This window comes from Myodes glareolus, chromosome 11 (assembly GCF_982192425.1).
Source record: "Myodes glareolus chromosome 11, mMyoGla1.1, whole genome shotgun sequence".
Classification (NCBI taxonomy): Eukaryota; Metazoa; Chordata; class Mammalia; order Rodentia; family Cricetidae; genus Myodes; species Myodes glareolus.
In genome coordinates, this window is record NC_142036.1 from 70749548 (window position 1) to 70764238 (window position 14691).

General features: G+C 41.3%; 1 protein-coding gene across 3 annotated transcripts in view; it reads right to left on the reverse strand.

Annotated features, from left to right (window-relative positions):
- Positions 1–14691, reverse strand: part of Npas3 (neuronal PAS domain protein 3) — an 826580-nt gene that overhangs the window by 715898 nt on the left and 95991 nt on the right. For all 3 annotated transcript variants that reach the window (XM_085697644.2, XM_085697643.2, XM_085697646.2), the window contains exon 2: positions 935–1024. In XM_085697644.2, the coding sequence (XP_085553770.1) occupies positions 935–1024 (90 nt within the window). The remainder of the gene's footprint in view (positions 1–934; positions 1025–14691) is intronic.

Below are 14691 nucleotides of genomic sequence, written 5' to 3' on the forward strand. Positions count from 1 at the left end.
AGATCACAGCACTCGATGTTTGCAAAGCATGCCAGGTCTAATGCCTTCCAAGCAACCCTGTGAACGTTACTTTACACCCTCTACAGAGAAAACTGATGTTAATCTCTCTTCAACCAATATTCCATAATTGTTTTTAAAAAGCATATATTTTTATTCTTTTTCAGAAGACTCTTGCTGTACCATTTCAGGGGGAGAAAAAAAAACACAACTTCCTTCTGAGCCAAAGCTACAGAAATCAAATTCTGCTACGTTCAAATGCCACTTCCTCCCCACAGCAGCCTGTCTACTTCATCCATGGCGACAACGGGCTGCCTCCTGCGTCTACCTGGACGGCAGCGCCCAAAGTGCGGACGCCGTCAAGTAATGGACAGAGCAAAAGGCAGCAGAGACAGAGGACTCAACTTCAATTTAACTGTCCTGTAAGGTACATAGTAATTAGCTGCAAAGCTCTGAAATCTTAGCTAGCATGTTAAGTCTGCTACATGACAGTATAATTTGACTTCTTAAAGGATTATGCAAATTACAACTCATCATTCCATTACAGGATTGAAAAAAAGTGACAGCTAATTTATACGTAACACACCTTTCAAATCCCTAAGATGCGTAGCACCTGTGCGATGTATTTTGCCGAGATTTTCTTGCACATAAGTACTTGTTTATTGCAATATAAAAAGGCTTACCTAAGAGCTTTAATACAACTACTTAAAAAAATAACCTTTTAGACCATAATTTCAAAATAATAGACTTCCCCCCCCTTCCTCGATTTTAGAGGTATTTTTTTTTATTTTCATTTCGTACTGTTTGATTTGGCTTTCCCCCCCTCAAATCAACTCGATAAAAATAAGGCTTCAACACAAATATATTATTTGAATACTGGCAACCACAAGCACTGATGCACGAGCCAGAAGGCAGACTCACAAAGATTTCAACATACTTCTGGTAGGTAGATTCACAGTAGATTCCGTCATATCTGTAGATTTTCCTACATTCTGATTGGTTGGGCAGGGGATGCTGCGCAGTTATTCTGTAGAGGCATCAAAAACAGACAGACATGACTAGAGGTTCTCTACAGTCAGGCAGAATGCAGGGTAACAAGTGTGCTGAGATGGAACCATTTTTGCTCTTTACCCTTTGGGTTCTACTCAGAACTGTACTGGGCACATGAACGACGGCGTATGAACTCCCACTTCAGAGCTGCAGCCAGAGAAAAGTAAGTGCTGCAGTTCTCCATGGGAACAATTTCACTCTTAACCTCACAGTCATAAAAGCGGAAGAAAAGCAGGACATAGGCCTGAAGTTGGACTCACTCTCCAGTCCCCGGGATTATTTTCTAAAGGAAATGTTAAAAAAAAAGAAAAAAAAACAGAAAAGAAAACCCAGCAAATGTCATTAGTGTTTTCGTTACAGAATTGTCATTAATTCAATCATGCATTACGAGAGGAGGCAACTGTAAATTAGCTATAAAACCATAGTTGGGTTAATATGTTTTTCAGCTTTATTCAATTTATATGGCGTGTGTACACTACTGGCTTCTAAAGGGATGTAATACAGCTTACGGGACTGAACCCAATTAGGGATGAAAACACAGGCAAGGCCATCGGGAGTGAGGGTTAGACCTTAGCAGGCACCTGAGATGAGCTGATTACAGCGGCTCCAGGCTTCTTGGCAGCTAAGGCAAAGGGGAAGGAGGGGGCTTACACAGTTTTTCTTTGTATCACTTAAGCATATAAATTCATTGGAGACTCCCTGCCTTATACAAACATAAAAATGCTGAAAGGCATTTTCTGACCATTTCCTTCTATTGAAAATCTCTTCATTTAGGAGGAAAGGTAATAAGAAACCTATCTTGTTTTATTTTAGTGGGAAGTCATGGAATTTAATCAATACGAAATATCAGTAAGAGTACCAAGCAGTTCGCTCTAATAACTTGAATCGAAAGTTACAGAATTATCTAATCTTCAGGAATATAACACACACACGTAGATACATGTGTGCACACACACACATGCATGCACACACATTCACACATATGCACTCACACAAGCACACATCACACACACTCACACAAATGTGCACACACAACACATACACTCACATACACATGTGCACACACAAAACATATGCACGCACATGCACACACATGCATACACAAGCATACACACCAGACACACACTCACATGCACACACACACACACACACACACCACACAAATCCCTTCAATATTAATTAAATCATGAAGTCTGTCTCTATTTCTTAAAATCTCAGACGAGCCTTTTCTAATTTCTGTGTGTTTCTAATGTCATTAAGTTTACTTAATATTTCATCAAGTCCAATACACCTGGGGACAGCACTTTATAAAAAGTTAAGTTCTATTTTGGATCTGCATTTATATACTTTCCTCAGATATTATTTAACATATTGTCTGTGTTATAATCAGTCTGGCCCCAAATCTCTTATTAAATTTAGTCGGCCAACAGTTCTATTTATAATTAATCATTTGCCCCTTGTTTAAAGTGATTTTTAAGCCCCACTTGATTATTGCACTCAACTTCTAGCATAAATATACTCATTAACTATCACCAGAATTCCAAAGGTTTTTATTAACCTATGTGATATTTCACTGTAAAGCTGGTCCGGGAAAGCAGGACACATAAACAGCGTGACGAAGAGCGAGCTGGTTTCAAAGATGCAGTCACAGGGTCGCCCTGATGAATTTGTTTTAGCCATTAAGTTTATGAAAGCACATTCTGAGAAGAGTTTAGAAGCAGCGACATCAGACGATATAAATCACAAATTAAAAAAAAAAAACCTATTTGGTGTGAGACCGCACTGAACGCCTCTGCACTTTTATTTGGGATCTTCTTGTGTTTTAACACTGCTCTCTGCCTGTTTGCTCTGAACTAAATGAAGAACTAAGGAGCATTTACCAAGAACAGTTCTGATTCTCAGCATTTCTGTAAACCACCTTGGAAAGGTATGGGGTAAAGAGACAGAAAGACAAAATGAATAAAATGGATCATCACCTTCACCAATCCCTCTAATGACAGCCAAGGTTAAAATGAAGGTTGGGTCTACCTGCCCCGTACCATCACGGAAACTATCAGGTGTGAAAACTAACCGACAGAATGTCTGCGGGAAACAAAGCCCCACAGCCCCGTTCACTTAACACTCCACGCTTCCCCTTCCTGGCTACAATGGATCATTATTAACCAAAGGCTTTTTGAGTTCATTTTCTTCACCTGGATTTTGTTTTTAAAGGTTAAACGCTACCAGTAAAAAGTTCAAATACGCCTTTCAATCGCAGAACTGTGATGAACCACAGCGCCTGCCTATCAAACAGTCCGCGGCTCTTCCCTCCATGTCACTCCTGTCGAGATGGACTCATCATACAGCTGGGGGGAGGACTCCAGTGCATTTACATACATGGGGAACGTGTAAGCTATGACTAATTTTAACTCACAGGGCAGAATTTAAATAATTAGTTACAAGAAGTCAAACTAAGGGAAAAGGGAGGAAAGAGATGGTTAGAGGCAGAGTAGTAAATTGTTCCATTTTTGCAGGTAATCTAAATGCAAACTAGAAGCAACTTATCATGAGAATGGATTTTCCACCATCTGGTCAAATAACAGGGGATTTGTCTAGTGGCGAGCAAAGAATGGAATGATGTGAGAAAGATTAGCGGGCAAGTCCTACAGTTAGCTAAAATGTATTTTGTGCAAACAAGAACAGATGACGCCTTAACAATTACACCTGTCAAAAACTCCAGAAAGCAATCCATCTCTGAACAGCCCAGTTGAAAACAGGCTAGTTCATAACAAAATGAATTTTTTTTAAACAATTGCCAGCCATAACAGTTTGATGCATGACAAGCTTAGGAAGTCGCATTTCACGTTCAACTGGAACCTTAACTAACTGGCCCCTGGTTCCCAGTGATAAGTAAGATATTCGACCCTCTAAAAATATTGGAACCATATAAACGGCAGGTTTAGAAACCGCAAAAGCAAGGAAACTTGAAACTAGAGGCAGAAAATCAGAAGTAAGAAACCGGCATGGACATATCCTTTGGGAGGCTTGTACTGCTGCTGTTCTTCCCTGGTACAAATCTGCCTCCTTTGCTGCAGTAACATTAAAAATGGAGGCGAAGACCACAGAGCTCACCTGGATGAGGGTCCACCAGGACATGGGAGTGACCGGAAGGCATCAGATCCTGCAGCTGTTTCAAGAGAGTTGATCCCCTCACTGTGCTTCCTAAATGCTGGCAATTCTCTGGAGTTAAGATACAGGAGTGTATTTGGTTGTTTTTCCCTTGTTATTTGAGGATGATGGTGTGATCCTCTATAGCAGCCCATCCTACGTCATCTCATATTAATCTTCCTACTTAGGATGTTCAGTCTCGTGCCTGAGAGGTCCCATTATAACACACAGAGCTCAGATCCGGGTTGGTAGTACATTTGGGTGGTAGTGGTGATGGTTATTTATGTACATCAGGCAATATAATCTACCACAGATCAACACAATCGAAAGACTGTGGTGTTTTAAGGTACATCTAGAAATACATCTAGAATTTACTACCACCTTTTATATTTGAATGTATCAGTGACTCCTGGCCATTCTCCCGGAGGATATTTTTTCTTCAGATATCTGACCTGCAGAGGTTATGATTATTACATGAGATGTTCATTTAAAAGCTACCTACGATCTTCTTTTTCCTTGTTCTATTGAGTTACTTTTCTAAATAGCAATGCTGTTCATAATGTTTCCTGTTTAACTCCAAGAGTTTGGGGGGCAACAGTCTTTCTACCGTAGGAATTTGCTCCCCCCAGTTCCTCTGTGCCCTTCATACAACAGTAACTAGTAGTTCATATCTTCCATGCTGGAGTCAGGAAGCTGTGTCAATCATGCTAAACAAAAAAAAGTTACCCATTAAGTTCTGATATCACCACCCATAGCTTCACGTGTAATGACGCGGGGTGTGCTGCTTCTCTAAGACAAAAAAGAAGTGTCTCAGAAGAGGCTCACTAACACACCAACATGCTACACCCGGCAGTGCAGTTAGGAGTTGGGTTAGTATGTGGCATTTGGCAAGTTACCTCTGAGCGTCTCAGCATCCCAGGCAAAAATGGGAATAATAGAAGGTGTTTACTCAGCAACATGAAAATTAAAAGAAATACTTATGAACTTGCCTAGCTCTGAGCTTTCCCATATCAAAAACATGGTGAATGCCACCTTATAAGAACTAATTATCTGCCTAGGTGCTAAAGTTACAGGAGGGCCACAAACTTTGATAAATCCAGGTATAAACTGAGAAACTTTTATTCAAAGTGAGTCTTTTAATATGATCTTTAAGACTTTCATGTTTCTGCAGTGCTTTAAAGTTTCTCGCAGTGACATTAATAAGGTTTCATTTCCTGATAATCCATCACCTCTAACCCTGCGTTAATTAATATAACTTCTATCGAAAATAATTTGTTTACTCGATGAACGTTTTATTCTTAGTAGTAGTGTGCCAAGCTCCAGGCTACACTTGAGAGAATGCGTAGGTAAGATGGAGCAGAGGCTGGAGAAGGGATGCAAAGCAAGTCCAGGCACCAGAACAGGGAGGAGCCAGATCCCATTTGATAAGACCTAGCTACGAGAATTCAGCTTCAGACCTTTGAAACACCTGCAAAAGAGACTCATCTGGTATGAGTCCACAGAGAGGCCTTAACTTCAAAGTGCTGACGACATAAAGAGACAGATTCTGGGTGACAGGGGTGGGGACAAAGGTCTAAATCTAGACAACAACGAAAGGCCAGCTCCTTGTTGCCATTCATGTTCTGAGACGGTCCAAACTTTCACCTAGCATGTTCTAGAACAGGGTTCTTAAGCGCCAACCTTGGAAAGGGAAACTCTACTGCAAAGGGGAACTCTACTGGAAAGGGGTCTCTACTGGGAGGGGAAGTCTACTGGGAAAGAGTGCGGATGGATTTATCATGGATGGACTCTGTTTCCCATCAGACCCTTCTACCAGGTGGTCCCAGACAGAAACTCCTCCACACTACAGGAAGTGTTTCCACCTTTCAAACTGACTCCTGACTGCCAACAAGCTTTACACGATCATAAGTTGAATGCAAAGTCAACAAACAAAAGAGTCTAACAGGGTAACCGAAAAGCATCCGAAGGAAGACCTAGTGCTGCAGACTCCCCTGAGTCAGACCAAAGGGAAGCCACGAGATGAGGTCCTCTCTCTGTCCTTGCTCTTGTCTCCTTCTTGAACTCTGAGGCTGCCCACGTTTGCCCGTTTTCTAGAAGACATGTCTACATAATGTTTAGGGTCCATAGCTACAAAACTAGACAGATGCCTATGCAAACAGGAAGTGAAGGAGGACACTGCGTCTCTGAATCAACGATGACAATAACAACATCTTGTGCTCACTATACAATGGTAAGCCTGCATCATGGTATCTCGAATGAAACAAAGGTTTGTGATCGTAATAATTCACTTATTCAACCAACTCGACTGCGATCTTTGTTGATCACTGCGCAGGCATATCAAACATGCTGCCTAAACCGTATAACCACCTGGTCACATGACCCAGATACCTGGAAACTGAGATGTGCCTACTCACAGAAGCTAAGGTCAAGCCATCTTTGAGCTGTTTAATAGGTTCGAAAAAAAAGAGAACAGTGCCCTGAAAGAAGCTGAAATTCTGTATCCAGGCCCTTTCTTCCCACATGTTTACAGACGCCATCTTCCTTCACCCATGTGCTGTGTGCCTCTTAGATACTGAAAGCAACAGTGCTGGTCAGTTCATGTCTACTAAGTGTTAGAACCCTGCACTGCCAAATGCCATGGCTATAGGAGGGTCTTAGTGAGGAATGTCATTCTGCATCCTAGAAATGCACTGACTGACAAAACCAGGTACATAGATGTTTAAAAAAAAAAAAAAAAAGCAGACTATATTAAAAATGGAAGCGAGGCATGACCGGAGTCACCACCCCACTACTGGCAAAGGGTGAGAAGAGGACAGCAGGAAAGCAGATGGGTTTGAGTCTTCCCAAAGAAAGGGCAGCTCAAGAGGCTGCGAACCATGTTTGAAAAGGCTGTTCCTGGAGGCCCAGCCGGACTTAAGGCACACAACGTGAGAAGAACAATCTCCAGTGGAAAGCCCCTATCATTCATCCTTCTGGGCTGAGTTACAGTCACAGTCTCTAGAATATTTATCCCGCAAGGAGTCTGTCCCAGGAGTTGGACTACAGCAGAAATGATTCTGTGTGAACATATAGATTACCAAGAGGAGTGAATGACACATTTGTGGACGTCTGACAGCCCTGAACACTGTCTGTACAATAAGCATGTATTTTTATTAAAATATTAACTTTATAAATCAATAAATTAAAACATTTATTTCACACAACTGATGAGTAAGCAGGTTCAGGCTTCTAGATTATTCCTTCCTAGGACCTGAAGACCATACTTTTCCTCCAAATAGCAGCCTACTCAAAAATTGTTATCCCCAAAGCAAATTCTACTAAAAGTTTAATTCTACGTCATCCCAAACAAACATTCAGAAATTCTGAAGAGGGCATCGACTTCGTCTTCCATTAATGCATCATATTCTATATAGTAATCCCCGGGTGGACAGCTTTCAAAGAAGAAAAACGTCTCACACAACCCACACTTTTGATAAGGAAACTGAGACGAAGACGATCAAGACACAGCAGAAACCCAGGGAGGAAACAACACAGGCAGATGCAGACTGGTGTCCTTCATGCTTCCGGACACGACCTACATTTCCCCAGCACCTAAGAAACCTAAGCTTTGTGTTAGGAGGGCCCATTGGCCAATCTCTCTATTGCATCTCTTTCAGTTGGTTGGGGATGGACATGTTTCTATTAATATGTTCCTTTAGTAGAACAATCATGTGTCCAAGGTTCATTAGAAATATGTAAATCAGCTTCAAATGCTTAAGTGAAGATTTGCTCAGCCTCTAGCCTCCGATACCACGAAGCCTTCGCTTCCTTCCCAATGCTTGTCCTCAATAGTAAAGGATATTAGTGGGCACAGAGGGAGGGGGCTGACATTTAGAAACAGAATTCAAATTTTAATTTTCATATTGCTGACGAACTCACTGCATCAATACTGATTAGCTTTGTATAGGATTGGAGACACACCATGGGCATTGAAATTGATGATTAAAATTATCAAAGCGCCAATGGGAAACTGTGCAAAGGAGAAATTTTATTCAGTAGCCACTGTACCCTTCTTCAGGCCAATTTTAGCTCATGGCTTTAAATTTTACCTGCTTCCTAATGGCCTCAGTTCTCCATCTTCAGCTCTCATCTTAACCCAAACTCTTAACCCATCCACCTTGACTTAGAACTTCCACCTGATCTTTGGAACGTGGAATCCCTCCCCGTCCTGCATGAGTAGCTAACTCTTCTACCCACGGTGAGATAACCCTATCCATGCCTTTTCCAGGGTTTCAGACCCACAACTGGCTCCTAAATTTCTTCCTCCCCTTATTTTCTACTTCCCAGAAGTCACAAAGGCCTTTCATGTTGTGTACTCCATTTCTTTCTTCAGGACATCTTCTTTACACCATGTTCTGGGCATAGGCTACGCGGACTGCCACACCCAACCGCTACAGCCTCCTTCCTGGAGTTAACCGCCTCTAGATTCACCTTGGCCACTCCATCATTTAAACTTTTTAAAAGTCAGAGTGATGGTATCATGCCATGGCCTAATTTGGACTGTCCCACAAGGACCTGTACCTTGGAGAACGTTAAAGACTTAGTCTTCCGGCCGAATGACTCTAGAAAGAGAGTAGGAACTTTAAGACCTAGAACCACTATTGTGGTTTTTTTCACTGGGGCATGGCTGAAGTGATCTGTGAGACCATGGCCTCTTCTTCACTCAGTTTTAGGTTCTAGCCATGAAGTCAGAGGCTTGCCCAGGAACTTACGTTTGGCAATAATGCAGTATCTTGTTACTGAATGAAAAGACAAGGTTAGAGGTCATGGACTAGAACATCCAAAACTGTTCCCAAATAAACATTTGCCCTTAGCAAACTTTCTACAGCCCATCACAGAAATGCCGTGTGACTAACATAAACCACCACCTCCAAAAGTCTCCCCAGAACCACGGTGTGCCACAAGGCTTGCCTTATTTTGACTCGCTCCCACCTGCCCAACTTCTGCACCTTTTAGCAAGCCATTTTGTCTCCATTTGACTCTTCCGGGTTGACTTGCATGGAACTCTCAAAACTGACCTAGCTCATTACTATGAGTTTAGCATCAGCAAGGAGGGCACCTGTTTCATTCATATGCTACAAAAATACTCTCCAGTAAAGTTTCATTGTTTGATTGTTGCTGAAGTGTGAACTCTAAGTGACAGTATGCTTTATGTCTTAGACTTTCAATTCTAAAAACTGCTGAAGAGATAAAAAGGACAACGAAGGTGTACAGAGATGTAGATCTATGCTGCTGACTTTGTGGTCCAAGCCTTAAAATCCAAAACCACCCTAGGAAAAGCTCAGGCATATCTTCAGGCTATGGGCATCCATCCCAACTCAGCCCAGGTTTCCTCCTTAGTCCAAGGCTCCCATCGGGGAGTGGATAATAACCTTCCCAATACTGTGACCCTTTAATACAGATCCTCACGCCGTGGTGACCCCCAACTGTAAAATTATTTTTATTGTTATTTCATAACTGTAATTTTGCTACTGTTGTGGTGTGTAATATCAAATCTGTGTTTTCTGACAGTCTTAGGTGACCCCTATGAAAGGGTCATTTGACCCCCAAAAGGGGCTGCAACCCACAAGTTGAGAACTGCAGCATTTGATAATTAACCACTTTCTACATAGCCTTAAGACGTAACTAGAGTCTCCTTGCTACACCTGATCTCGAGCTATTTTAGTTGCCAAAAAATAATCATTTCAGAGAAATGACCACTGGACCCTTCTTATTCTTGCCCAACTGAACTATACTTAGTAATACCCCTGACAAGAGTAGAAATGGGGCCTGAAAAGTAGACTGTCTAAGGTTCCTTTCTACACAATGTTGCTAAGTCCAACGTAAAGACTACATGCTAACCAACACACTAAGGAAGTACTTAGTATTCAGGTTTTAAAGCTCTTGCTAGAGAAATTAGAATTAAACCGATTTTGTGATACAGACCAAAATAAATTGAGAAATGGAAATTTTCCCAACCAGATTATGACAGAAAAAACACTTCACTGATCACAAATCTTTTAATTATTGCAGGTCTAAACCGGGTCTTGCAGATGCTAAGCAAGTATCCTACCACTAAAGAACATCTCAGTTCATACCTTAAAATTCAAGTAGGGTTAAGATATACTGAAATTTTATGAATATAATGTCATAAATTCACACACACACACATACATAGAAGGGGAAAAGCAACTTTTGAAACTTTGCTTTTAGTCCTGGCTAACACAAGAGATCCTTTGGTAGTCATGGTAACAGAGCTATATAGCCTCTATTGCGGCTAGGCATGACCACCTGACTGGTTTTTCGAATACAGGAAGAGCAGGAACGAGTACAAGCTCTTCATGGGCCCAGACTTTTGTGCACTGGCTGTGCTCTGACCTACTTTTCCTTTCCCAGGAGCTATTCAGAAGTAACCAACACACCAGTTTTGACTCTGCAGACAAGAAAACGGGAATGGCAGAGTTCCCTTCAACGGGGGCTGTCAAATAATGTTCAACAGACTTTCGTGTTCTTCCGGCTACTGCACTTTATGCATTAAAATCCTTTGGATTTCACCTGATAACGCAGCTAGCCAACTTTTCTACTCCTACTTACCCTGCAAAAGCGAGCCCTTCTGCAGCCTAAGATTCCTTTGCTACATCTACCCCTCTTCAAAGCTATCAGAAGCCGTCATACCTAGCTCCACTGCACTGTTCCTTGTAGTCCAAGTAACTCGCCCTTAAGAACTCGCAACTTAAGAACTCGCCCTGCAAGTTCTTACGGCAGGAATTCATCCCATGTTGCATCATGCACAAGTTTATACGCTTAATTAGTTCTGAATTAGTAAGTCAAACTGAAAAGTAGCCAGTCTTCCCCAAACTGATTGAAAGTAGGATTCGCGGTTACAAACATGCATCTGGTCACACTCAACAGTAATAATTGTGCTTAGCACACAGCAGAAGAAATGTCCAGGTATTCCAATAATTGTGACCATCAGAAATATTAGCAAAATATTATAGTTGATGGTTTCAAAGCACAAGGGTAGAGAAGACTGAGAACATGGCCACACCTAAGTAGAGAAACAAAACGGCAGAGAACAGCCTTTGATAAGCCACTTGAAATTATCAATAGCTGTTATTTCATGCTAATTATTCTGTTACTAAAATTAATTCTGTTGTTAAAACTAATGACAAGAGGTTACGGTCACCTGAGTCTCAATTTTGCAGTTTTTTTTTTAAAAGAAATGCACCCCCCCTCAATAATTTTGCACATTACCTCTGTTTAACCTCTGACCTGGACGTGACACTGGATTCCATCATCTATGGAAAGATACTGTATTAAAGCCAATTAAGAAACATACTATGTAGGAAGATATGTAAAAGAAAGAAAATAATAGTTAAAGACAATATGAAGGAGATTGGAGCACATCCCCTTGAGTGTGATTTTTTTTAATCCAAAAATCATGCATCTTACGACAAATATTTGCGGATTTTTTAAATTTCCCATCCCTCATTTTGCTGTCTCCTAGCAGGATTTTCCTTCTGAACTGCTGAGAGCTTATTAACTAGAACTGAGACTTTACAAACAGTGACTCTTCCGCCCTCGTGTCCTCTCTTCTGCGCCTCCTTCGTCCTCCCAAGTTCCACTCAGAGTTAACAGTCTCTCTGCTGAGGAGGAGAAGTGAGCAGCTAAAAGCACAGGTCGTCTTGACACATGTATTCTATTCATTATAACAATTAAATTTACAGAGTTAGACAAATGCTCGGGAGAATCCGCTTCCTCAAGTTTGATTTGGGCTGAAGCCAAAACATTTCCGCGTTGGTACTCAGGAGTATTATTTAGAAGATAAATTGCCTGATATCAGATTTTGGAAAAGGTAGAATTACCATCAAGTCTTGTTATACAACAATTCATTGGAGGCAACATACCCCGTATTATTCAGTTTTGCTTATCATAAAAAAGGATTACTACTAAGGAGGACTTAATTGGAATAAAATATCACTGAGTTATAGTTTAGTGTAGCATTACAATAATAAACAGACCACCTCCTTCTCCATGAAAAAAAGTTTTATCTTGGGGTTTTACTCCACTGATGCCATGGAATATATTTAGAAATATGTTCTTATCATAAATCTTTTAACACCAAAGTTGACTGTACCAACTAGCAGGAGAGCTTCCGTATTGATCCTCCGCTTCTTTTGAATGACAAAAACGGTTTCAGCTTTCAGGGTGGCAATTTCTCAAAAATATATTTGAGTGGAGGAGATTACATTCAACTAAAACTCCATTACGAAGCAGCAGCCGCAGCGGGGTAATATAAAGTACTTTTCTTGGGTATATTTGAGATCTGTACATATTTTCAGTTTCTTTCAAGGTCTTGATACAGCAAGATTTATTAGCACTGTCTTCTTTAAAGGAAAAAAAAATGGCCCCATGTAAAAGTTTATATTTTTCTGTATCAAGAATCCACACTTCCGAGCTAGCCTGTCTCAAAATAACTACGGAGAATGGAAGGCTTCTCTTAACTTGGTAAATCTGAATTGCCATCAAATTAGAACTATGATTTACTCTCTCTCTCTCTCTCTCTCTGGAAAAATGCAGTTGAGATAGCAGACTCTCAAACTGAAACGTTATAAAGCGTGATCACAGACAATGTGACTGTCACCATCAAGCTGGCTCACGGCGACTGAACGTAGCCCCATGTTAAAGAGGAATCATGCTGCTAGGTGCGCCACTAAATAGCACGGGAAACGGCATGAGAACTATGTCTCAATGGTACTGACTGTTTCGGCAGAGCTTTCTCTCAGACAGTTTTCTATGTCAGCTTGGCTAGTTCTATCAACAAGATTTTCATCTAATGACCTGCACATCCCGGGATATCCCTTACACACTGGGATACACGGATGCACTCTCACGGCTTGTGACCATCCTTCTCACTGTGAGCGCCTCCATTCCCTCACAGGTCCTTCCACACGGAGGACTCCACATCCCAAACAGAAGTGTCCATCTGCTTCTTCCCTCGCCACATCTGACATCTGACGGCTGTGCTTACAAAAACCATTGAGTCAGAAACGCCCACAGGTGCCATGAAGATCCTGTGTGTGCCCAGGACTGGCCTGCCTGGAGCCATAACAGCAGCTTCTACAGCTAACAGTTCCCCCAAAGCCAGACACTCACACCTAGGACATGCAGACACACGATACTGAGCTGTCTGTCCTCTGTATATTGCTGCAGGTGTTTGAGAAATTTCCACTAACCTTTAAAAATCACCTTTAATGTCCCCAAAAGAAAAAAGTGTAACTGATTCGGGAAAGGACTACAATGGGCATTTAATGTTCTTTTTTATATTTTTATTAGTATATATTCCTTGGGCAAAGTGATGAATTTTATGACATTTTCACTTAAGAATGTTGTATACTTTGATCATATTTACCCCTCTTCATTATCCTCACCTGTTCTTCCTCCTTCTATTGCTAGTCTTCCTATCCACCAAATCTCCATCCTATTTTCACAAGTGCATATGTGTGTCTGTGACGTGTGTATATGTAAAATCCAGGTTTCACACACGCTATTTGTCTTTCTGGCAAATTTTGCTAAATAGAATGTTATCTGTCTTGAACCACATTCCTGCAAATGACATGATTTTGCTCTTGATGGCTGACTATAACTCCACGGTGAACAGACTCTATTTGATTTATCCATTTACCCATTCCTACATGCTTCAGCTGAATCCATACTGTGAACGTTAGGATCAGAGTGGCCATGAAGAAGTGTGCTGACTTTGGTTCCTTCTAGGATTGTCTCAGGAGTTGTCTGACTGGCTCCCATGGCCGTTCTAGCCCTGTTCTCCCTATCTTGTGGAAGGATGCTTTCAGCTGTTAAAACTTTCAGTTTTTAAACTCAAATGATGCATGCTACTTCCATTTTGGGAAGAAGTCAACATCCTCTCCCAAATCGCAGAGTCCCACAGGTAGACTTCCTGCTCTTTCCTCATGGCTATGTACTGAAGTACATATGTTCATACCTTATAAACACTGCTTTTTAACCAGACCGACCTGAAACCAGCATGGAGTAACATAATTTTTATTAAACAGAACAAGAAACAAATCACTAGATGCTTTAAACTAGATACTTTTTGGTCAAATACCTCAAGTAATGGCAAGCTGAGTTCAGTTCCCAGCACCCATGTTGGACAGTTCACACCACCAGGAACTGCAGTTCCAGGGACTTCCGGACTCTGTGAACACCTATGCTCACATGTGCACACACCTACACAGGCATTCACCACGTATAATCCAAAAGTTAAAAAGCAAAACTTTTTACAAAAATGGTCTACGTTAGCAAACTCCTAGCTCTGGAAATCGGATATTAATAAACAACCCACCTTCATCTTCACCTCCACCCAGAAAGCTATGAAATGGCAAGCAGCTGACGTCAGGCCACTTAAAGTCCTGGCCTGGACTCCCAAAGCAGCCTTGCTAAACTCTCTTATGTACTCCT